Source organism: Myxocyprinus asiaticus, chromosome 30, assembly GCF_019703515.2.
Source record: "Myxocyprinus asiaticus isolate MX2 ecotype Aquarium Trade chromosome 30, UBuf_Myxa_2, whole genome shotgun sequence".
In the NCBI taxonomy this organism is placed as follows: Eukaryota; Metazoa; Chordata; class Actinopteri; order Cypriniformes; family Catostomidae; genus Myxocyprinus; species Myxocyprinus asiaticus.
Genome location: NC_059373.1, coordinates 10,787,651 through 10,813,832, shown reverse-complemented (window position 1 = coordinate 10,813,832; position 26,182 = coordinate 10,787,651). Strand labels below are relative to the sequence as shown.

The window sequence follows — 26,182 nt, the reverse complement described above, 5'->3', positions numbered from 1 at the left end:
CATGACAGCATTATTCTCAAATCAGACAGCCACAGTGCCACACACACACGCACACGCGCAAAAAAGCATTCTTCAATCAGCACACTCCAGCAATATATTTTTGGTTTTGCCTCAGGTTGTCCTGAAATCCTCAAATTAAAAAAAATCTAACCCCCAAAATCAGCCTGTCCCTCACACCCATGTCTCCTGCTATCCTGATTTTAATCTTCTTTTAATTGTAGTAAGCCATTTTTGTTCTAGAAACACCCTCACCATAAACAATTGAAAAAAATTATCATCTGCATAAGTAATAAACTCCTTCTACAGTACAAATGGAAGTTTCTGAATTATGCAAATAACCTTACATTTTTGAAGAAACGTCTGTTTCAACAGCACAGTATCTTCAGCAGAGATTTGTTGTCTAGCTCAAGGTCTCCTAATTCAACTCGGGAAAAGCTAAATAGCTAAAGAATGTAAACTGAGTGTTTTGCACAAAAGCTTTGAGAAACACATATCCACATATCCCAAGAACTGGCTAAAATTCTTTTTTTTAGATTCAGATTTTAGTTTCAATAATAAGAATATCTCTTGTAGGAAAATCACAGCTGCCACTTAGAAGATGCTACAATTTTCTAAACAAAAAAATAAAATAAAAATCCTCTGCCTTGATCCAAAAACCCTCTCAATTTATAAATGCAACACCGGGTTACAAAAAGCCACTTCCGAAAGGGGATCAAATAAATCACTTTTGACATTAACAGAAAATCCAAAGTTATGTTCTTCCTGGCAGGTAATACAAGATTTTGTATTATCAAGAATATGGACTAGACAGAGTATGTACCAAAGGCAAAATTCAGTAGAAAGCAAAAAAAAAAAAAAAAAAAAAAACATTCTGGAAACATAAATGTTGTAAGTTCATTCATTTAACTATTTTTATACATTCATTCATTCATATACAAACTGTAAAATAATACATTTTTCAGAAAATGTAATTTCCAAAATGTGTAGTTAGCTAAAGTCTTTTGGTATGACAGAACGTTTCAATATCAGTCCATATGCTTTGCACAGAGCACGTGACTATCCTTTTAAATTGATGTCTTATCAACAATCTTCAACTGAACTCAATTAAACAGCCCCTTTTGATAAATCATTTCATGTAGTTTTGCATTTATTTGAGGACTTTTATGATAATCTATGATGACTCTATTCAGACTTCTGTCTTCTTTGGCATGTATTGATTTTATTTGTGGTGAGATTCAATACATTTTTATTCAGATTTCATGGAGTAGTCTTGTGCATTTTGCATTATGCCATGCTTTTTAACATGACCCTGCTTAAATTAGGAATACTGCATCTAACCTCAGTATGGTTAAACTTTAGAAGCAGTTTTTCAAAATGATATAAAAAAGCCTCTCAATATGTGTATATATATATATACACTATATATATATATATATATATATATATATATATATATATATATATATATATATATATATATATATAAAAACCTCTGGACCTTTCTAATTTAAATGCAGTATAAGCTCAAGTTCTTTCAGGAGTACCACTTTGTATTGAAACCATCACTGTTTACTTCTATGCTTCCTAATACATTACACTGCTCTCCAAAAACATTAGTCAGAGATTTTGTATCTAATTAATCAGAGATTAGAAATACAAAATGCACCTATTTTAATGTTGAAACATGTTTTTGCGTGAACTCATCACAATATAGTGCAATCCTCCAAGTTAAAACCTTTGAAAACACTACTCTTCTTAGAATGAAAACCAACGATTCTTTCATAGAATCAAGCAGCATGAATATGTCTGCATTTTAGCCTTTAGAAATACTGTATATGAATCGAAGACAGAGGCGACATATTAAGGCACTTGGGTTGAACAAGTTTTGTTCTTGTGTTTGTCTGTGAGACTGAGTGCAGGAAAGCGGTCTCATAAAGACTCATGCGTTGCTTAAATTGATCAAGCGAGTGAATGGTGGGCATTATTTGCACTGTGAACACTGACTAATGATGCATGCATGCATGCAACTCTACAGTTTCACCAATGCCTTTATTTTTCCTTTCAAACAGGAACACTTATCTGAATAGGTTTTTATTGCAAGTCTCCATTGGACCAACTGGAATGTGTGTGGTCATTTCTAAAGAGGCATAAGTCAGTCTTGGTCTCTGGTGCAAAGCATACTACCAAGTCTGACAGACACGAATATCAAAACAATAAAAAATCAATGCAAAAATTAACAAAACATTGGGAGGACAAATATGAGTGGAGCAGTAACTGGTTTGTACAAAAGTTCAGTTTCTCTTATTGTCCTAGAAAGGGGAGATGGTAAAGTCACTCTTATTATCTTTAACACATACGGAAATACAAATAGAAATTGCAATAGTAGATACTTTGAGTTAATTAAGGACATGCTAAGTTTAGACTTTAAAAGGTGATGTGTGTAATTATTTCAAATGTTACAATACTTCTCTTATCCCAGCTTGATATGCACAGACAACTATAAATAAGCCATTTGTAGGCTGATTCCCCCCAAAAGTGTAAGCACTGTGGCATTGTTTTTGCAGTTCCTTTTGGTGACCCTAGTAGTGCATAAATTACACACTTCATCTTTAAATGTGCCTTGTATTCTCTTGAATAAATATACCCACTAATTATACATAAGGTTCCTTGTTTTAACCCACCCATATACAGTTTATATATGACTTCCTTCTATACTGACCTGCTTTTGGTGGTGCTTAAGAGGCTTGGGGCTCTTTGCCAGGGCGATGGGTCTCTCCCTCCTCTGCTTCCACCTCACAGTCAGGGTTAACAGAGTGGAACTCTGCAACATACAGGCTCTTATCAATGCTGCTGGGAATGGGTTTGATGTCTGTTATCAGCTGATCCTCAATGGCCTTCATGTTAAAGCGATCCTCTGCGGTAATGAGGTTGATAGCCAAACCCAAATGTCCAAACCTTCCTATAATTTAGGCACAAGAGCTGTTAGGATCAGATGGTGTATTCTGTAGCCAACTTGTACTGAAGGGCCACTGTACAACACAGAACAACCAAACAAACAACCACTTCTTTGTGTACTGCTTAGTCATGTATAGTGGTCGACCGATATGGGTTTTTAATGGCCGATGCCGATATCCAGAGAGCAGGGTGGCCGACAGAATGCCGATATATCACACAACGTAATGTAGTAACAAACATAAAATTGCTAAAAGCTGACTTGCTACCTTGCTGCCTAATCAGTTAATGGCTTAAATGACATATGTTTTGAATGAATGTAACTCTTAAGGAAACTGGTCTTCAAACAGTTTGAAAAGCACCTTATTTTCATCTTACCTCCGTATACAGCATTTTCCTGGTTTCGGACACAGCCTTGAAGTTGCACTCACGCGGTCATGCGGATCCAGCAATCTCCTGAGAGTTTAAATGGCCTGGATTGCCTGCTTGGATTGTCATCATGATTTGTGAATTAGAGGAACTTTTGATTCTGATCCTGAAGTTTTGATTCTGGCTTATAGAATATGTGCTTCAGAGGAAGATATTAGAGGAGCGCTCGACGGGAAGAAAATGCTGCATTTTCGTGAGGTTCGTGAATGACATCTGTTTAAACAACATACCTGCATATTTGCAAATAGTATATAATACGTTTTATTGATATTTGCCTTTTATCATTTGAAAAGTTACAGGGAACTGTTGATGAGAGGCTGTAAATATACGTGTTTCAGAGGAAGATTTATGAACGTTCCACAGGATGCTGGATCTGCTGAAGTTGTGTGCGGTTGGTTTACATCTGTTTAAATGAGATATGCGCATATTTGCAGATGGTATCTAATATTAGTTTTACTGATATTTACCTTTTTATCATTAGACAAGACAGTTAAAAGTTACAGGAAACTATTGAGGAAAGAGAGGGAGAATGAAACAGGCGAGCACGTTAACATTATGAGATCAAACGCGTCTGTCGAGGCTCTGATATGCGGATCGTTTAAATGACACTGTTGCACACCGGTCAATTTTAGTAACACGATGGCACGTAACAATAAAATGAACTGTGACAAGTAGTTTACAATGTCTCAGTCGCTTCATGTGCAAGCAGGCGATTTTTTGGCGCCCTCAATAAAAAAAATAATCAGGCAAATAGGAAAATGTATCGGCTGATGGCGATAATTTAAAAAGTCAGAATATCGGCAGATTTATCGGCCTCTATGATATATCGGTCAACCACTAGTCATGTTACATATCGTTTTAATGAATTTAATGGAATAAAGCAGCACATGGAATATCCAAACTAACTCAAAATCACTGTGATAACTGATATAATTCATTCTAAAATGATATATTTTTGTTGCCAGTCAACTTTACCTGAGCGTCCTATGCGATGCAGATAGGTCTCTGCATTCTTGGGGAAGTCAAAGTTGATGACCACATTTACTGCCTGGATGTCAATGCCTCTAGTGAACAAGTCTGTCCAAAAATATACATTTAGTGAATTAGTAACACTGCCATTTTAAACAGTTTTAAAATAAAAAAAGATGGGAGAGCGGCTCTACTCACCTGTGCAGACAAGATTTCTGCAGAGTCCATTTCTAAAGTCATGGAAAACACGGTTTCTATATTCCTGCCATTGAATACAGTCGCAGTCACAAATAAATCAATCTACACAATCTACATAAGTGTATCCTGTATTTAATAATCCAAACAAACCCTAAATCTAAAATGGAGATTTGTTTAACTGAATATAATAAATATTCGACACATACCTGCATCATTTTTGCATGAATGTAAAAGCAGGAGTAGCCCAGCTGGGTGATCTTCTTGGCCAAAAGTTCCACTCTCTGAGTAGAGTTACAGAAGATGATGGACTGATTGATCTGCAACTGTTGAGAATACAAGTGATTATCAGTAAGGTTCTCCTAATACAATATCACATATTACAATGCTTGAATCACATGATGTGTCATTGCGGTTTCTAATAAAATTTAGAAGCAATTCATTTCGATATTGAAAATGCTAAATATTGGGGGCCTGGGTAGCTCAGCGAGTAAAGATGCTGACTACCACCCCTGGAGTCATGAGTTCGAATCAAGGGCGTGCAGAGTGACTCCAGCCAGGACTCCTAAGCAACCAAATTGGCCCGGTTGCTAGGGAGGGTAGAGTCACATGGGGTAACCTCCTCATGGTCGCTATAATGTGGTTCGCTCTCGGTGGGGTGCGTGGCGAGTTGTGCGTGGATGCCGCGGGGAATAGCGTGAAGTCTCCACACGCGTTATGTCTCTGCGGTAACGTGCTCAACAAGCCACGTGATAAAATGTGCAGATTGACGGTCTCCGACACGGAGGAAACTGAGATTCGTCCTACGCCACCACGAGGACTTGGAGCACATTGGGAATTGGGCATTCCAAATTGGGGAGAAAAACAACAACTATACAAATACTACACAGCCAAGGTTACTATTAGGGCTACCAAGGACAATGCGATTACTTTAAATACACTGATCAGCCACAACATTAAAACCACCTGCCTAATATTGTGTAGGTCCCCCTCGTGCTGCCAAAACAGCGCCAACCCGCATCTCAGAGTAGCATTCTGAGATGCTATTCTTCTCATCACAATTGTACAGAGCAGTTATCAGAGTTACTGTAGACTTTGTCAGTTCGAAACAGTCTGGCCATTCTCTGTTGAACTCTCTCATCAACAATGCATTTCCATCCACAGAACTGCCGCTCACTGGATGTTTTTTGTTTTTGGCACCATTCTGAGTAAACTCTAAAGACTGTTGTGCGTGAAAATCCCAGGAGATCAGGAGTTACAGAAATACTCAAAACAGCCCATCTGGCACTGTTCTGGTTTTAATGCTGTGGCTGATCGGTGTACGCTTAAATGGGTCATTTCATGTAAAATTATATTTGCCTTGATATTTTTAAACAAAACCGCTTGATGTACTTTGTGAACATACTCCAACTTTGAGAACTCCAATCTCGCTTCCCAGTACACTAAGACCATTTACTGAAACAAAGCTCAATATTTAATATTGTGTCAAAGTACTATATGTTTCCATGTTTCTCACATCATTGGTGGTGTGATCATCATTAGTATCTTTTAATAGTCACTACATATTACAATACATTGTGGCAATTTACCCTGGAAAACAGTGTGTTGAGACAATGCACTTTCTGTCTTTCTGTGACATAAGCGTAGTACTGGGTAATGCCCTTCAGAGTCAATTCTTCCATCAGATTAATCTCATAGGGCTTCTGCAGGTGCTTCGTCTTAACACAGATAATACAAAAGTGAATGAATCAAAATTCTCATAGAGGCACAGGGACACAAGCAATTTCAAAACTCAGCACTTCAGATGTGTTAATTTAGTGACATGTTATTTAGAAATGGTAGCTACAGAATCTCTAGAACACTTCTGTGATGTCAAAGAATTGAGACACATATAACCAATGGAATTTCTCTAACCATGAACTTCTGTACACTGATGGGAAAGGTAGCCGAATAGAGCAGAATCTGTCTGTTCTTCGCAAGGAAACCAATGATCTCCTCAATAAGAACCACAAAGTCCCGGGAGAGCAACTTGTCTGCCTAGAATAAATAAATAAAAAGCAGTGAAAAAGACTGACAGACAATAAAGCAGATACTTTGGTTGTGATGGTATAACACAACTAAAATGACTATCCCAGTCATTCGTTGTAACTGAATAATTTTGAACTAAATAACAATGATTTTAACAGATCATTTACAGAGATTGCTGGGTCGGATCTCCATTTGTATTTCAGTTACCAATTGCTTGAGTTAACATATTTAAACAATTCTACTTATTCCACAAATGTCTACAAAAACTTTCTAATATTTGAATCCTTGTCCAGGTTCTTGTTTTATCCAGACTGGGCTACTGCAATGCTCTCCTGGATGTACAATGAAACCTCTGCAATTGACCCTTCGCTAAGCCCCCCTCCATAAACGGAATGGATAATATTTTTATGTGGGCTGGTATGAAGAGACATTGTAATGCATAATTATCTGAAGTTTTTTGTAAAAGAAATTGTTAAATTACATAGTAATTTGATTAAAAACTGTGGAGACTGTGAACCAGAATCAGGCAAACGATTATTACAGTCACTTGAAAAGAGAAAAACTTCATTTAATATCAATTACACATCTAATAGCATTAGTGTAAATGAACAGAGCTGTTTATAACATCTCATATCACACTCATTTTGATGTTGTGAACTGTTTATTTACTATCGCTTTTATTATGACTTGAATCAACACAAAAAATTAAGTAACATTCAGTTATTAGATTTAATTTACCCTGGAGCAAATTGTAGGTGTTTTTGCAGATGTTATATGTTCATTTGGGAATGAGGGCTGACACAGTTGAATCCACAATATGCTCTGCCCCAGATTTATTTAAAGATTAAAAAAAGAAAAAGAAAAACACTGCATGTATCCTCTCTTGGTAACTCGTGTCAGTATTAGAAATGACCCGGCAAAATTTTTTTGATTATTTTGATAAAATCCTGCTTAAAAGTACTCACACATTACTCCCGTAGGCTCTCATTGGAAAATAGCAAACACGTGTTAGAATAATGGCAGCCAGGCATTTGCTAAGACAGGATTGGTCAGAAGCAATTTTAAGGCGGGGCTTCGTGAAGGGTCACCAGAATGTGGCGGTGCGATTGGTCTTCAACAAGCTCGAAAGAGCGCACGTCACGCCTCTCTTCATCGAACTGCACTGGCTGCCAATGGTTGCTTGTGTTAAGTTCAAGGCATTGATGTTTGCTTACAGAACAACCACTGCTCCACACCCCCCCATCTACAGTACACTCACTACTTCAGGTCCATGTGCCCTCCAGAAGCTTACGTTCTGCGGGTGAATGACACCTCATGGTCCCATCTCATGGAAACACAAAATAACTTCCCGGATTTTCACTTTGACCGTGTCACACTGGTGAAATGACCTGCAGAATTCCATCCGAGCAGCTGTTTCTCTGGCCTCTTTCAAAAAACACCTAAAGACACAGCTCGTTCATGAGCACTTGACCCAACCCAACTAATGCACTCTCTGATTCAAAAAATACAAAAAATCCTATCCATTCTTCTACCCCTATCTCTTACCTTCCTCTCTATGTGTACTTCTCTAAACAATTTTAAAACATGTATTAATGTAAGTTGATTCCTACCGTCTCCCTTAGGACAAACTGCTTCTATTGTTCTAATTTGTAAGTCGCTTTGGATAAAAGTGTCTGCTAAATGAATAAAGGTAAATTAATTTTAATTAGGCAATTAGAAAAATTTATATCCACTATAGAAATTTTCATGGCTTTTAAGATATTATTCATGTACAGTACATTCAGAAAGTATTCAGACTCCTAAATTATTATTTTTTTTTCACATCGGTCTACACACCATACCCAATAATGACAACAAAAACCAGATTTTTGATAACTTTGCAAATGTATTAAAAAGCTGAATACTGAAATAATTGCATTTACATAAGTATTCAGACCCTTTTCTATAACACTTGAAATTTAGCTCAGGTGCACCCCATTTCTCTGGATAATCTTTGAGATGTTTCTGCACTTTGATTGGAGTTCACCTGTGGCAAATTCAATTGATTGGACATGATTTGGAAAGGCACACACCTGTCTATATAAAGTCTCACAGCTGAAAATGCATATCAGAGCAAAAACCAAGCCATGAGGTCAAAGGAACTGCCTGCAGATCTCAGAGACAGGACTGTGTCAAGGCACAGATCTGGGGAAGGCTACAAAAACATTTCGGCTGCATTGAAGTTTCCCAAGATCACAGTGGCCTCCATAATTCTTAAATGGAAGAAGTTTGGAACAATCAGGACTCTTCCTAGAGCTGGCCGCCCAGCCAAACTGAGAAATCAGGGGAGAAGGGCCTTGGTAAGAGAGGTGACCAAGAACCTCATGGTTACTTTGGTTGAGCTCCAGAGATCATGTGTGGAGATGGGAGAAACTTGCAGAAGGACAACCTTTACTGCAACATGCCACCCATCTGGGCATTATGGCAGAGTGGCCAGACAGAAGCTTGCTTTTAATTTGCAAAAAAGCACCTAAAGGACTCTCAGACTGTGAGAAACAAGATTCTCTGGTTTGATGAAATGAAGATTGAACTGTTTGGCCTCAATTCCAAGCGTCTTGTCTGGAGGAAACCAGGCACCACTCATCACCTGCACAATCCCATCCCAATGGTGGTGGAAGCATCATGCTGTGGGGGTGTTTTTCATCGGCAGGGACTGGGGGACTAGTCAGGGTTGAAGGAAAGCTGAACACAGCAAAATACAGAGATATCCTTAATGAAAACTTGGTCCAGAACACTCAGGACCTCAGACTGAGCCAAAAGTTCACCTTCCAACAGGTCAATGACCCTAAGCACACAGCCAAGACAACGCAAAGTGGCTTAGGGACAACTCTGTGAATGTCCTTGAGTGGCCCAGCCAGAGCCCGTACTTGAACCCAATCGAACATCTCTGGAGAGACCTGAAAATGGCTGTCCACCGACAGCCTCCATCCAACCTGACAGAGCTTGAGAGGATCTGCAGAGAAGAATGGCAGAAAATCCCCAAATCCAGGTGTGCAAAGCTTGTCGCATAATACCCAAAAAGACTTGAGGATGCAATCGTTGCCAAAGGTGCTTCAACTAAGTACTGAGTGAAGGGTCTGAATACTTATGTCAGTGTGATATTTCATTTTTTTCTTTTTAATAATTTTATTTGCAAAGTTATCAAAAATCTGTTTTTTGCTTTGTCATTATGGGGTATGGAGTGTAGATTGAAAAAAATAATTTAAAGCATTTTAGCATAAAGCTGCAACATAACAAAATGTGAAAAAAATGAAGGGGTCTGAATACTTTCAGAATGCACTGTACATGCGATTCCAGGCCTGGTAATAAATTAAAAAAATCCATTATATTCCCAGGTTTTCCATGAACATGGGAACCCTACGACAAGTACAGGTACATGAACATGTCATATGCATTACTCACCTCATCCATAACCATCATGTGAACTTTATCCATTTTGGCCACACCCTTTTTTATCAAGTCCAAAATTCTGCCTGGTGTTGCTATAACAACATGAACTGCAGAAAACAAATGTAAACATTGTTTTCATTACAGATGGTGGTCACACAGTAACTAATCTCTTTATTAGAGGTAGACCGATATATACAGATTATTAGGTGCCAATAGTTGCTTTTTAGAGTTACCAGTTTTTAGCAAAACTGTATGCCGATAAGTTTTTTCTTCTTTATTCCTTCATGTTACTCAGTGGACGGTGCTGGAGATCCTACAGTGGCATAGATAGGGCTGTCATGATTATGAAATTTGGCTGACGAGTAATTGTCAAACAAATAATTGCGATCATGATGATTAATTGTCTGTTTTAGGGCTTTCATGATTAATTTCATTTAAATTGTCATTTCTTATGGTGCATGTGTATTTCATACACCTTAAGAAAATTTTTTGTACATACAGTTTACAGTATACGGTATATAGTAATATATACAGTATATATAGTAGAGTTGGGGTACTCCAGTCCGAGTCTCGAGTCCAATTTTAATGGACTTGGACTTGTCAAGGACTCGGATGCATTTTTACTATGACTTGACTCGGACTCGTGCCTTTGGGACTCTGGATTTTTTCAGCCGAGTCCATGGCATTTGATTTGTGATGCAATGAACAAAATAAATAAAACTAATGAAACAGAACTAAATGGACACTCTGTCTGCAAGCAGTTGTAGCACCTCCTGATGTCGTAGATGAAGCAAGAGTTTGTTTCACCGTGTTGAGCAAACACACCTGCAGAGCGGCACACTTAGTCAACCAATACACTCGAATGTTACTACGGAGACTGCTGTATAACAACAATTACCGAGGTGGCTGGCACGACGAACACATAAAGACATGTATGTAGCCAATGTACTAGAAACTACACGGCAGTTTCGCACGGCACGGGACTTGACAACTGGTAAAAATCACATGCAGCGTTTGTGCAGCCAAGACGGTGCTCGCATTGTGGTTTCGTTGTGGTTAACAACTTCATTAAGTCAAGTCACCCACATCATGTCCTCTCACAGTTTACTAAAACAACATATAAAAATACAAATTCCGAAGGATATTATTAATATTGGGCTATTAATTCTTTTTAGGCGTAATGTATCACATGTAGGCATCTGAAGTCTCTTGTGGTTCACGCAGTGTTGTCAGCTTAAACTGGTCCTTGATGAATTAACTGTAACTTTTTAAATAGTCTGGGAATTTTTTTCGCTTGCTAAAGCAGACTGCAACTCTGAAAAACAGAAAAACAGCATCTATTTATTGTTTTTCTATTTTAAAAGCATTGACGAGCTGCTTAAAATATGTTCTTTTACAGTTTTTTCCACAATAATAATAATAACGTTATTTTGGGCAGCCAAATGTTTGTTTATAATTTAATTATAGATTGGGTGAGCAGACGTCCCAGATTATTACACAGGACAGTCCCGGTTTTGGTAGGGTCACTGATTTCTTTCTTTCTTAAATTAAATCTCCTCATTGTCCTTCTCGCTATTGTCTCTGGTATCGTTTGCAGAGAAGAAAATCGATTTTGTTGCGTCGCACGTTGATTTGAAAATACATTAATTCTAGACTTCAGCAAATCTGCTGAAATGTATCTGGTTACCATGGCAATGACGTCATGCGCTCTATGTCATCCTGATCCATGTATTCGTGCAACAAGTGAAAATGTAGCAGGGTGTTTTCTGAATGTTCATTTTCCCCACGAGCATGGAGGTAAATCGGACAAGTGTCACATTCAGACAGCTAAACTGCACTTTTTAAATAGTACAAGCACTTAATGTAATATTCCAGGTTCAATACAAGTTAAGCTCAATCGACAACATCTGTTGCATAATGTTGATTACGACAAAAATAAATTGACTCGTCCCTCCTTTCCTTTAAAAAAAGCAAAAATCAGATTTACAGTGAGGCACTTACAATGGAAGTGAATGGGGGCCAATTTTTTATGTTATAGGGGACCTATTATACAAAATTCACTTTTACATGGTGTTTGAACATAAATGGGAGTCGGCAGTGTGTGTACACAACCACCCTACAATGTTAAAAGTCCACCCACTCCTCTTTCTTATATTTCTATTAATCAAATGACTGGTTTTCGTGTCCGCTCTAAAGTGATGTCACTTTAGAGCAGGCCACGCCCACGACTGGTGACGGACTCCACCCTATTATCATTGATCCTCCCCTAAGTGATCGACACACAGTCCGCCATTTATTTCCGTGCTGGACCTGCTACAGTGAGAAGAATAATGTCTCAACTTCGTAAGCATCATAAGTGTTCTGTTGTTGGCTGTAAAAGTGAACATAAGAGTCTTCATGTACTCCCGGCATCAGAGCCACTGAAGACGCAGTGGACAAGTTTTGTTTTTGAAGAAAATGTGCCCCAAAACATACCAAAATTTGTGTATGTTTGTGCAAATCATTTTACACCGGACTGCTTTGTGAATGAGGGTCAATATAAAGCAGGATTTTCAAAAAAATTTGACTCAAGCATGGATCAGTACCAATTGTTCGTGTTCCAGCTTTATATCCTGGAGATGCAAGTATCACACTTTATATTTTGTGAATGTTTGCAAATCGGCTTTCTGAATGTGCTTGTTAGCTGATTCCATGGCTAATGCAGCTAAAGTTACCATTGTCTCTGACTGTATTCACGGAAACCAGAGCTATGTCATTATAGCTTGTTTGCACATGACGTCACTGCGTTGCTGTGGCGTGAAATGCAGATGGAGGGCAGGAAGTGATTTTCTACATAAGAAGCACTCAAACTCAAAATACCTATGTTTTGCGTCATTTACGGTTGCTCATACATATATGGCTGAACTCCGGTATTTACGGTGTCAGTCATATTGGTTCTGATTTGTTGTTGCTATAGTATCCGAAGCACAGCTGTAAAGGCATAGCCCTCTTCCAAAAAGGGGGCGGGGAGCAGCAGCTCATTTGCATTTAAAGAGACACACACGAAAACAGTGTGTTTTTGATTCCACCCAAAAAGAGGCATTTACAACATGGTATAATAAATGATCCGTGGGGTATTTTGAGCTGAAACTTCACAGACACATTCTGGGGACACCTGAGGCTTATATTACATCTTGTAAAAAGGGGCATAATAGGTCTCCTTTAAAATACTCACTGTTTCAAAAGTATAGCCACAAGACAAAGGATATGTGTGTAAACATGATTTAGGGTGATAAAATCACTTCCTAACCTTTTCTGTGTGAAGTTACATCCAATTTTACAACTTCTTTGCAATGATGATATAATGTCAACAAACCCTAAAACGACTGTAAAAATGACTATTTAAACAACTTTAAAGCTCAAATAATACATGTGTTTTAACAGAAGAATTAATGCAAGTGCTTTTATAAAATTAAAAGCTTCACATTTCTGTGTTTAAACCCTCTAAAAATTGGCCCCATTCACTTTCATTTTCCCCATTCACTTCCATTGTAAATGCCTCACTGTAACACAGATTTGTGCTTTTTTTAAAGAAAAGGAGAGACAAGTCAAAATGTATTTTTGTGATAATCAATATTATGCCACAAATGCTGTTGATTGAGTTTTCACTTTTTTTAGTCCATGTCTGAGTGGAGGGTAAAAAGAAACAAGTAGCTGAAATGTCAACAGAACACAATAGGAAGTGTATTGAAGAACAGTTTTGTCTTCATACACCTTAAGCATATGCTTTCATTCTGAAACCACTTTGAAGTTTGTTCAGCAGGAAACTAATCATAAAAAGTTTTTGTTACGTTTATATTGACAATTGTGTTTTCTTAGTTGTGAAAGGTAAAATAAGCTTTAAATATTGATGAGTTTACGGTTACAATTTGAATTCAGATTCATGAACAGATTCATTCGGACTCGACTCGGCCCCTTTTGGACTCAGACTTGATTGTTTAAAGACACAGACTTGACTCTGACTCAACTAAGGTGGACTCGAACCCAACACTAATATATAGTATATATTATATACTATACTGATCAGCCACAACATTAAAACCACCTGCCTAATATTGTGTAGGTCCCCTTGTGCAGCTCAAACCAGCCCTTCTGGCACCAACAATCATCCATGTGATTATCTAATCAGCCAATCATGTGGCAGCAGTGCAGTGCATAAAATCATGCAGATATGGTCTGGAGCTTCAGTTAATGTTCACATCAACCATCAGAATGGGGAAAAAATGTATATCAGTGATTTCTACCGTGGCATGATTTTTGGTGCCAGACGGGCTGGTTTGATTATTTCTGTAACTGCTGAGCTCTTTGGGATTTTCACGCACAACAGTTTTTAGAGTTTACTCAGAATGGTGCCAAAAACAAAAAACATCCAGTGTGCAGCAGTTCTGTGGACAGAAACACCTTGTTGATGAGAGAGGTCAACAGAGAATGGCCAGACTGTTTTGAATTGATAAAGTCTACGGTAACTCAGATAATCGCTCTGTACAATTGTGGTGAGAAGAATATGATCTCAAAATGCTATTCTGAGATGCGGGTTGGCACTGTTTTGGAGGCATGAGGGGGACCTAGACAATATTAGGCAGGTGGTTTTAACGTTGTGGCTGATCAGTCTATCATATATATATATATATTTGTGCTGTCAAACTATTCAAATATTTAATTGCGATTAATCACATAATTTTTTTGTAGATAATCGCAATTAATCACAATACCTTTATAAATATGAGTGGACAAAATATTTCATCCAGATGTAATTTTCAGTCATCCACACAAAACCTACCCCACCAACAGAGTTGAACAATAGAAAATGAACAACACAACTCAGTTCAAATTATGTACAAAATATGGTAGTTGTAAGTGTATTATAACAGGATATTTGACAGACATGCAAAAAAAGTCTGCACTGTCATTTACAATTGACAACTCTGTGCAAAATATATCAAAAACTCCTTTTAAACCCCAGTCACAATTGTAACTGATGGGGTTAAATGGGTTAATGACAGTGTAGATTACCTGCAGGGTTCCAGCAATGTCTCCAACTTCTGCATTGGCTAGTGCACTATCAAACAGAGACACTGTGACAGAACCTTGGAGACAGCAGCAGGGTTTCCGTTATTCGGTAATCAGTACCGCCGTTGCGCTCCCTATACGCATATTACGCAGTTTGCGTAAGGCACCAACTCCCTAGGGGGGCACCAGAAACTCCATCGGCTGCCTTTACTCGCACGTAATACGTTATTCAAGGACACGGTAACAGTCGCGGAACACAGATGATCGCACCTCGCAACTTTTGCCTCGCACTCGTACCGTGCCATGTACTGTAAGGCAGGTGCTCAAATGGCAGCTGTCTTGCCGCTGCATTGTTACAAAGTTCCGAGCGCTATCCGTGCTTTGCGGGCATGTTCTACTGCTGTGCTACATTAATAAAATGCTTGGCACAGGTATCAGCATAAAGTCTCCCACCATCTGTTTTCCTGACGGCAATGCATGTGACATTAACGGCGTTTGCGCAAATTGACTCACTTCTCATGAGCTACGGATTATTCAAAGGGTCATATTATGCATTAACGGCGTAAAAAAAAAATGTGGCGTTAAACGAATTTTGCATTAATGCGTTAACTTTGACAGCACTAATATATATATTTATATATATTTAATATAGAGCACTGTAACAGAGCCAAGTCTCTGTCATTTAAAAAAAAAAAAAAAAAAAAAAAAAGAGACCTCTGTGCGTTTCAGCCTTGTTTAAAGGTAAAAGTCCCATGTTATGTTTTGGTTGAAAAACAAACAATAAACTGCATGTGGGATTTTATTCATTTTGGAGTCTTTCTACATCTATGTCTGTGCCCATCATAGGGAAAGAAACATTTTAACAATTTATAAATCGATATTTAAAACTATCGACGATAAATCATTTATCAGCCTTTTCCACCACATTAGTTATCTGCAGAATCCACTATCGGTAGTCATTTACCATGTATCATTACATAAATGTTGAGTCTTTACTGATTCTTACCCGTCTCATCCAGGCGCATGATGTCATCTCGTAGGTTAGTCCCACCTGTGGTTGCCATGACTTTGACGCCACCCAGGTGCTTACTAATCTGAATACTGATCTGACTGACCTGCAGCGCGAGCTCACGGGTGGGAACTATAACTAATGCTGCAAGTAAACACAAAGACAGCTCAGATCAAAGTGTGTATAAAAGGCTTCTGTGCAACAAACTATATTTCAGAAGGAAAGTTAAGAAAGAGAGAAATGGGGGGAAAGATGTAGAGAGAGACTGCGTCACTTACCCTGAATGTGATCCTTTTTCAGGTCAATTCTCTCCAGCAGGGGAATCAAGTAAGCACCACTCTTTCCTGTCCCGTTTTTGGCACGGGCCAGTATATCACGGCCAGAGAGAGCAATAGGGATACTCTCCTCCTGAGAGGATAAAAGAGAAAAATGCTGAGCATAAACCACTTTTGGACTGCAAGATGACACACATATTTTACAGAAAGACAGTACTAAACAAATCAGGTGAAAAAGTGGTAATTCCATTATCATTATTGGATACAAATGATGAAACAACTGGCACTTATTTGTGTCCAGGATACAAATCTCTCATTTTGAGCAACTGCCCACCAAAGGTGTCTGCTTGTCTATGCCAAAGGTACTTTTCTGAAACTGTTATACAGTATATAATTTACCTGAATAGGGGAGGGCTTTTCCCAGCCCATCTCAAATATGCCCATCAGCAGCTCTCTCTTCAGGCAGTAGTCCTCAAACTCATTCCCTTTTGTGGCAGTGACATCCTTAAAACAGAGAAAGAGAAAACAAGAAAAAATTAAGAATAAAAAGGATCAAAACAAGATTTTAGTAAAATGCACAATTAAGACAAACATTATTCTAGCACTATTATTCAATGGATGTACATACATTCCAATGTGCACACTGTAAAGGGGTACTCTGAAGGTTCAAAACTTTTGTGTAAGACTTACAGAAGTTTTGACTCTGTTGTCCATAGGGGGGAGCTCTAGGCTTTTTTTCCAGTCGTCACCAAACCTGAAAGTTTGTAGGTAAATAGCATATAAATTCATATACACAGAGACATACAGACATTAAAACATATTCATGCAGAGGGGCTAAAATTTTGGGAGCTTTAAGTTAGCCTGACTAATCTTCTAATTCTGATCATGCAATAACAATGTTGATCATAGCCAATCCTAAAATTTGAAATGATAGCAAATCCTGAAATGTTATTTGCTAACCTGATGCCAGGTCCTTCTTGAGAGACATTGGCAGGTTTCTGAGTTTCTGCGGGTTCTTTTCCAGGTTTAGCACCTTGGGGTGCAGTTTGGGGTCCTACTTGAGAGATTGCATTAGGCTGGCCTTTAAGCTGCATGTTGTGTTTGTTCATCCCCATGACAGCAGGGCCAACATTCTCCATCCTTGTTGCCATTAGATCAGTTCTTTATAGGTTTTTTGTTTTCTTAGAAGGTTATAAATCTTTTTCTTTGCCACTTTTCAATGCTTTACGAAGGTTTATATAAGATCTAATAAAGCATTTAAAGTGTCCACAAGGTCTCAGTAAAAATCTTCATTAAAGAATCTTATGAGATGTTTACAAACTCAATGCACAGCTTACCTCTTTAAATAAGAGCAACTGCTGTCACAGAAGGTTTAATGGGAAAGCTCTTCCAAAAGAAGAGAAATAAATATTTAAGTGCATAAATATAGTACACCTGCACACAGTATAGAAAATTATACGTGGACAGGTGTGAATAATGACTAGTCCTGCAAAAGAACAGCTAAGGCAATCTGAACTAAAGAAAGAGCTTTAGCATAAATATTGCTCCTGTGATCAGAACGACTTTCTTATTGTCTTCGTGTTACTTTTGCAATAGTTACTTAAACAGATTCTCACTCTTCCTTGTGCATTTAAATTCTTGGATCTCCTGATCATGTCATAGTTAGATTCAGTTCATCTATACAGTTGTCTGGCAGGCAAGATTCACTCCACGGCATCTGAGGGTTGAATTCTTCACATTCAAAGTTGGGAATGTTCATTAACAAGGCAACACTTCAGCATGACTGCAGTCCAAAGGCCAAACGGGACCAAACACATGTATTACCTTCAGTTCCTTTAACAACCTTTTGTTTCAACTTCCAAGTATATGCTTGCCGAGTAGTCAGAGATGTAAAGATGAATATAAGTGTGTAGGCTATGTGTAAATGGGAATTATAGAGTAGTAGAGCCTTTCTTGTTTCGTCTTCCAGTTGATCCAACACCTGTGCCACCTGCAGAGAAACAGTTTGAAAATCAAACACAATTCACACACACAAATCACACGCAACTTTCAGCTGTAATTGCAATGGGCAGACCATAGTCATTATAGTTTTAGCTAAAATAACATGCAATGGAGATTATGCTTGCCAAGGTACATTCTTTGTGAGGTAAGAGTTGCTATAAATATGCAAAACCAAAAACAGTCCATTTCACACCCCTGACCAAAATGTTCCCCTATCAAAATAAATAAATAAATACTGTGATAGCATCATGGTACAGAGATGGTATCAGATGGCAATACCCTGGTTTGTCACAAAAAATAAAATAAATAATAATAATAATAATAATTTGGTAATACCATGATACTTTTTGGTAGTATCATAAACATTAGTAGCACAACCCAACTTAGTCTTTGTAAGACTACTTTATTAATATTCAGTTCAACAGAACTGAATACAGCCATAACTTTAAAACTGCAGCTTTAATAGAGTGATATTGGTAATTGCTTCATGTAAATAAATAATTTAAACTATCCTTCACTTGTTAGCTACTGTCCATTTAAGGCAAATCCTAAAAAAAGATTTGGATTTGGACAAACACCAAACTGTTAGTTTAGGAGATGATATGTGCTCAGCTAGAGAACGGTATAACATTAATTCATAATGTACGACAGTTACAAACAAACGTTTACACATTTACCCTTTGCTTGTATCGACGCTGTATGCTTCAGTATATTTGAAGTAAATCACTTCAACCAAAGAAAATGGTTAATGTCACTACAAGCAGTTCGTCTCCTTTGTTGTATTTCTCTGTCAACATGGTCGAGTCTGCGTGCGGATAATCCCGCTGCACATTAGAAGTGCTGCCATCAACGGCGCGGAGGCTCGCAAGTCCTCCAAACTTACTTAAAGGGATAATTCACCCAAAAATGAAAATTCTCTCATCATTTACTCTCCCTTATGCCATCCAAGATGTGTATGACTTTCTATCATCTGCTGAACTCAAATGAAGATTTTTAGAAGAATGTCTTAGCTCTTTTGGTCCATACAATGCAAGTGAATGGGTGCCAACAGTTTGAAGCTTTTCCAACTCAGTTTGAAGTCACCATAAAAGTAATCCATAAGACTCCAGTGGTTAAATCAATGTTTTCAGAATCTATTTTATATAGATGTGGGAGAGAAACAGATCAATATTAAAGTGCACCTATTATGGTTTTTAAACATGCCTAATTTTGTTTGAAAGGTCTCATACAATAGATTTACATTCATCCAAGGTCAAAAAACACTTTAATTTGCTCATAATTTAAATTGCAGCATTACCTTTTTTTTCCCGGTGTCAAAAACAACTTGTTCAATGATCCGTTCTAAAGGATCCATTCTAAACTCCTCCTTTCAGAGAGCCTACTCTGCTCTGATTGGTCAGATGTTCCAGTCTGTTGTGATTGGTATACCGCTTGCAGCGCGTGTCGGAAAAGGAAACGGCCACTACCATATCCGAGTTTCAGCTCCGTCTGAAAAAAATTCTGTTTTACCTTACCAATTTGAGCCTGAGTCCGATAGTGAAACATTGGAAGATCAACCCAAACCACCATTGCATGCACGACGAGAACAGGACATTTCTCAGTGGTAAGTTTATATGTAGTTTGACAATAACGTGAGTTAGCCGGTTAGCAGAGGCTAACAGCTAACAGGTTAACAGCGTGCACTGGCTGTACATGTAAACAGACCAGAGGTGGGTTTTTGTAACCAAATTACGTAGGTTAGTACAGGAAGTAAGTCTGGAATTACTAATGACTCATTTCAGGTGTTCAGAATCAGTTCTTTCTTTTGGGTGTCAATAACTCCATTTGTCGTGCACATTGATTTTTGAAACTTTGCAGATTTTTACATTCACAAACAGCTATATAACACACTACATGAAAGGTAATATTTGAAAAACCATAATAAGTGCTCTTTAACAATTAAGTCAAAATTTTTTTTTTTTTATACTATAAATTCTCCTCCCTGCTCAGTTAATCTCCACTTTAACTTTCATTTTCAAATTCTTCTTGTGTTTTTGGCGATTCACATCCTTCATGCATATCGCCCCCTACTGGGCAATGAGAAGACTTTCTAGCAAAAAAGGACTTTAATGAATGATCTGTTTCTCACCTATCATGCAACTTCTGAAGATATGGATTCATACAGATTACTTTTATGCTGCCTTTATTTGCTTTGTGGAGCGTCAACATTTCGGCACCCATTCACTTGTATTGTATGGACCTACAGAGCTGAAATATTCTTCTAAATCAGGGGTGTGAAACTCGGTTCCTGGAGGGCCACAGTCCAGCAGAATTTAGCTCCAACCCTAATTAAACACACCTGAAGCAGCTAATCAAGGTCTTCAGGAGTGCTTGAAGATTACAAGGTGGCATTTTGGAGCAGGGCTGGAACTAAACTCTGCAGAGCTGTGGCCCTCCAGGAACTGAGTTTGACATCCCTGTTCTAAAATCTTAATTTGTGCTCTGCAGAAGAAAGAAAGTCTTACACATCTGGGATGGCATAAGGATGAGTAAATGATAAGAGCATTTTCATTTTTCGGTGAACTATCCCTTTAATGTAGGCTTATAACTTAAAGGAAATTTTCTCATCATTTTCTCAACTTCATTCCATTCCAGGTGTGTATAACTTTCTTCCGCAGAACACAAAGATTTTTAGGAAAATTTGACAACTCTGTAGGTCCATACAATGCAAGTGAATGGTCAATCTAATCAATGTTGGGTGAAAGCAGACCAAATATAACTCAATTTTCACTATAAATCTTGACATCTGCAGTCTCTTTGGCAATTATGATTTCAAGCTTGATTACACTTCTTAGCAGCATCAAGCGCTCTGTGCATGAGAGACTATTTAGCAGAGTCAGGTGACTGCTGTTAAAAGGAATGGGAGAAATGGACCCTTTTCACATATCTGATTTGCAGAGCGAAGTAGAATCATAGTTGGGTAAACTTGAAAGGCGGTGAATAGGAGACCACAACAAATGTAATTTTTGCTCACCCGTTTGCTCCAACAGCAAAAGAAAATATCAACAATTGCGCTTTCACAGCTTATTAAAGGACGATAAAAATATATAGCGCTGGATAACAGCAGTAAGAAGAGAGAAATAGGCTAAATTTTCTGTCACTCCCTCAGCAGCTGTGTTAGAAGCCTTATCGCTGCTGTGGTAACATTTTTAAAACTTACTCCAGGGTAATATAATACAAAGTTCAATGTTATATATTTACAGTGCATCCGGAAAGTATTCACAGCGCTTCACTTTTTCCACATTTTGTTATGTTACAGCCTTATTCCAAAATGGATTAAATTCATTATTTTCCTCAAAATTCTACAAACAATACCCCATAATGACAACGTGAAAGAAGTTAGTTTGAAATCTTTGCAAATTTATTAAAAATAAAAAATGAAAAAAATCACATGTACATAAGTATTCACAGCCTTTGCCATGACACTTAAAATTGAGCTCAGGTGCATCCTGTTTCCACTGATCATCCTTGAGATGTTTCTACAACTTGATTGGAGTCCACCTGTGGTAAATTCAGTTGATTGGACATGATTTGGAAAGGCACACACCTGTCTATATAAGGTCCCACAGTTAACAGTGCATGTTAGAGCACAAACCAAGCCATGAAGTCCAAGGAATTGTCTGTAGACCTCCGAGACAGGATTGTATCGAGGCACAGATCTGGGGAAGGGTACAGAAAAATTTCTGCAGCACTGAAGGTCCCAATGAGCACAGTGGCCTCCATCATCTGTAAATGGAAGAAGTTTGGAACCACCAGAACTCTTCCTAGAGCTGGCCGCCCGGCCAAACTGAGCGATCGGGGGAGAAGGGCCTTAATCAGGGAGGTGACCAAGAACCCGATGGTCACTCTGACAGAGCTCCAGCATTTCTCTGTGGAGAGAGGAGAACCTTCCAGAAGAACAACCATCTCTGCAGCACTCCACAATCAGGCCTGTATGGTAGAGTGGCCAGACAAAGCCACTCCTCAGTAAAAGGCACATGACAGCCCGCCTGGAGTTTGCCAAAAGGCACCTGAAGAACTCTCAGACCATGAGAAACAAAGATTGAACTCTTTGGCCTGAATGGCAAGCGTCATGTCTGGAGGAAACCAGGCACCGCTCATCACCTGGCCAATACCATCCCTACAGTGAAGCATGGTGGTGGCAGCATCATGCTGTGGGGATGTTTTTCAGTGGCAGGAACTGGGAGACCAGTCAGGATCGAGGGAAAGATGAATGCAGCAATGTACAGAGACATCCTTGATGAAAACCTGCACCAGAGCACTCTGGACCTCAGACTGTGGTGAAGGTTCATCTTCCAACAGGACAACAACCCTAAGCACACAGCCAAGATAACAAAGGAGTGGCTCCAGGACAACTCTGTGAATGTCCTTGAGTGGTCCAGCCAGAGCCCAGACTTGAACCCGATTGAACATCTCTGGAGAGATCTGAAAATGGCTGTGCACCGACGCTCCCCATCCAACCTGATGGAGCTTGAGAGGTCCTGCAAAGAAGAATGGGAGAAACTGCCCAAAAATAGGTGTGCCAAGCTTGTAGCATCATACTCAAAAAGACTTGAGGCTGTAATTGGTGCCAAAGGTGCTTCAACAAAGTATTGAGCAAAGGCTGTGAATACTTATGTACATGTGTTTTATTATTTTATTTTTTTATAAATTTGCAAAGATTTCAAACAAACTTTCACGTTGTCATTATGGGGTATTGTTTGTAGAATTGAGGAAAATAATGAATTTAATCCATTTTGGAATAAGGCTGTAACATAGCAAAATGTGGAAAAAGTGAAGCGCTGTGAATACTTTCCGGACGCACTGTATATAAATTGGAAATATAAAAGTGTTCGCTACATTTACGTTGCTTAAGGCGGAAACGCATCATATTACATCAGTGAAAAGGGTCCATAGACCCCTATACTGTAAATTTATAGCATTGAACTTTTGTGAACTAATGAGTTGCCTGACGTGGGCTTTTTGTCTTCAGGAGTGAGCGGTTCTCAGCGCAGACAAATTGGAGGATTTATTTGGTGAAATAAGGTTTGTGTCAGTGTTTTTATCTATTATGTCATTACTGTACACCAGTAAATGCAAAGATACCATTCCATAATCAGAACTGGACAGCTCATATGACATCAACTGTTGTTATTAGATGTCACATTAGCTTCGGTTTTGCCAGCCTGTAAAGCCCACTAGACGCTGAAAAGGTTTATTTACTTTTTCAGATGTAAAAAAAAAAAAAAAAATTGTTTTTTTTGTTTTTTTTTATGCAAACGTCTCCTTTCGGCTAAATTTTCCATTTTGAATCCAAATAATATCACCTAAATGATTCTTTTAGTTCATACCCTGTTTGGGTTGTTTTTAACCCAGCATTTTTTTGTGTATACAAGCCAGGAAAATTATGTTTTTAGCATAATGTGAGGTAAAGAAGCCCAATTTATGATTCCAGTATTGTCAAATTTTATTGCTGATTTGAAATATGTTCTTTGATCGTAATCTTGACCAACCATTTTTTTGAGATTTCAGTTTTCCCCTGTAGATAGGAGCTGCACTGTCATGACTGGAAATAGCCTCCCTAGACGTGTTGGGGAGTAACGAAATACATGTAACGGGATTACGTATTTAAAATACAAAATATAAGTAACTGTATTCCACTACAGTTACAATTTAAATAATTGGTAATTAGAATACAGTTACATTCAAAAAGTATTTTGATTACTGAAGAGATTACTTTGCATTTTATTGTCATTTGTTTAATTTAATATTTAGTCCTTTCAGATGGAAAACATTTTATACATATAAATGATGCGATCCAAAGTGCATTTGAACAGCAGAGAAACACTTTCTTATGATGGGTTACATTCATATGAGCAGACAGAGAAGTAAGTTTGGAGCAGAAGAAATAGAAATAAACCTTGTGTAAATTGTCAGCTTTACGCTAAGCTAAAATGCTATTTCTAGCCATTTTACATGCATGTTACCAGGCACGATCATATTTTTTTATCAAGAAAATTCACGTTGGATTATAATTTCTTTTTTCTAGTAAGGCCTTTGATATTAGGGCAAAAATCATATTCTTGATGATAATTTTTGTATTGTTTTTCTGTAAAAATATCTAAAAATCCTTAAAACAAGATCAATTAGATTTGTCTTGTTTTAGAAACAACACTGCATAAGATATTTAGGTTTTTCAGAGAATGTATTTTTAACATGTGTATTTTGTCTTACTGTACTGGCAGAGTTTTTATAGTCAAAACAAGTGAAAGTATCTACTAGTGCTGAAGAAGTAATCCAAAGTATTTAGAATACGTTACTGACCTTGAATAATCTAACGAAATACGTTACAAATTACATTTTACAGCATGTAATCTGTAGTGGAATACATTTCAAAAGTAACCCTCCCAACCCTGCCCTAGCGCTTTCCAAAGATGTCCGACAGTGGACTGACTTGCTAGAAAGACTTTGGCGCATGCGTCAATAACTAGGAATTGTAATCAAGCTTGACATCATGATCGTGCCTAAAGACTGCAATGGCAAAAACAATGAAAAAGGAGTTACATTTTGATCTGTTTTCATCCAAAATTGATTGGATTGCTTCAGAAGACATGGATTAAACCACTGGAGTGGTATGGATTACTTTTCTGCTGCTTTTATGTGCTTTATGGAGCTTCAAAGTTTTGGTCACCATTCACTTACAATGGACAGAAGAAAGAAAGTAATACACATCTGGGATGGTATGATGGTGAGTAAATAATGGGTGACCTCTTCCTTTAACTCCCTTAAAAATTACTGTGGTAACTAGATTCTTTAACTCATTAATTTCAATCATAGTACATTGCACATTATTAAAAGAACAATTTATTCTTTATGAATTGTTAGCTTGGTCATCCTTATATCACAGGAGAAAATTGCATATGTTTTTATTTATTGCCAAGGCACTTTTAAGTAAATTACCCTCACATGTTTCTAATCTTTTAACCTATCGTACAAATAGTTACTGCACGAGGTCTACAACTCAAATTCGGCTGAAAGTCCCAAGGGTACATTCTGAATTTGGTAAAACTGCTTTTTCCTTTTATGCTCCTTGTGTTTGGAATGAATTGCAAAATGTAATCTTTTGAGCACTTTTAAAGGTCTTTTGCAAACTGTTTTAAAGGAAACTTGTAATTGTTTTTATTGATCTGACTGTATATTTCGACTGCATGTTGTTTTTGTTTTGTTTTGTTTTTGTATGTGTATTTGTAGTATTTGTTATCTTTTGAATTTTATTGTGAAACTTATATGTGCTGCCGTCAGGACTCCCTGGAAGAAGAGATTGTATTATTTCAATGGGACCTTCCTGGTTAAATAAAGTATAATAATAAAATAGAAAATTGGCATTGAACATTCCCATTCAAACAGTAAGACACTTTCAGAATCTTTCTGTCATTCTAGTTAGTTTTTTATTTTGATTACAGTGGAGACTAAAACCATGTTACCACAGTTTCATTCTAGTAACAGTAACTGTATTTACTATTGAATTTTGGTGAAACTATTAGCTCCCATGGTAAAATTTTGTAAAAGACAGACCACTAAGCAATACAACACTGGAAAATGAGGCTGTAGTTAAACCAGAGGGTTCTTTACTAATGCTCATGTTATTTAATCAATTGAATCTCTTGAATGCACAGTATCGAACAAACATATTTGGAGTAATGTGGCAAAAAATTACACGTCAACATGTTTTATATCTAATTAGGCTATGTTACACTTTACAGCCCATGACTCTTTAGTGTACTGCATGGTAACAGAAACTGGTAACAAGTTACAGTTTGATTATTTT

General features: G+C 37.8%; 1 protein-coding gene across 1 annotated transcript; it reads right to left on the bottom strand.

Annotated features, from left to right (window-relative positions):
* Positions 1-1,490: 1,490 nt before the first annotated feature.
* LOC127421566 (probable ATP-dependent RNA helicase ddx6) lies at positions 1,491-19,248 on the bottom strand. The gene is made up of 14 exons (XM_051664695.1): positions 19,014-19,248; positions 17,296-18,325; positions 17,026-17,089; positions 16,735-16,839; positions 16,339-16,468; positions 16,058-16,204; positions 10,015-10,109; positions 6,460-6,582; positions 6,135-6,263; positions 4,755-4,871; positions 4,549-4,612; positions 4,357-4,458; positions 2,720-2,959; positions 1,491-2,309 (listed from the first exon to the last, which is right to left on the bottom strand). The coding sequence occupies exons 2-13, from the start codon at positions 17,484-17,486 to the stop codon at positions 2,736-2,738; spliced, it is 1,491 nt and encodes a 496-aa protein (XP_051520655.1). The 5' UTR covers positions 17,487-18,325; positions 19,014-19,248; the 3' UTR covers positions 1,491-2,309; positions 2,720-2,735.
* Positions 19,249-26,182: the final 6,934 nt, after the last annotated feature.

Coding starts and splice junctions, on each gene's coding strand:
- LOC127421566 (XM_051664695.1), bottom strand. CDS start 17,486: ATGGCAACAAGGATGGAGAATGTTGGCCCTGCTGTCATGGGGATGAAC. Junction 16,469..16,734: donor AAAAGCCCTCCCCTATTCAG/GTAAATTATATA, acceptor TTATCCTCTCAG/GAGGAGAGTATCCCTATTGC. Junction 2,960..4,356: donor GCATCGCATAGGACGCTCAG/GTAAAGTTGACT, acceptor CCTAAATTATAG/GAAGGTTTGGACATTTGGGT.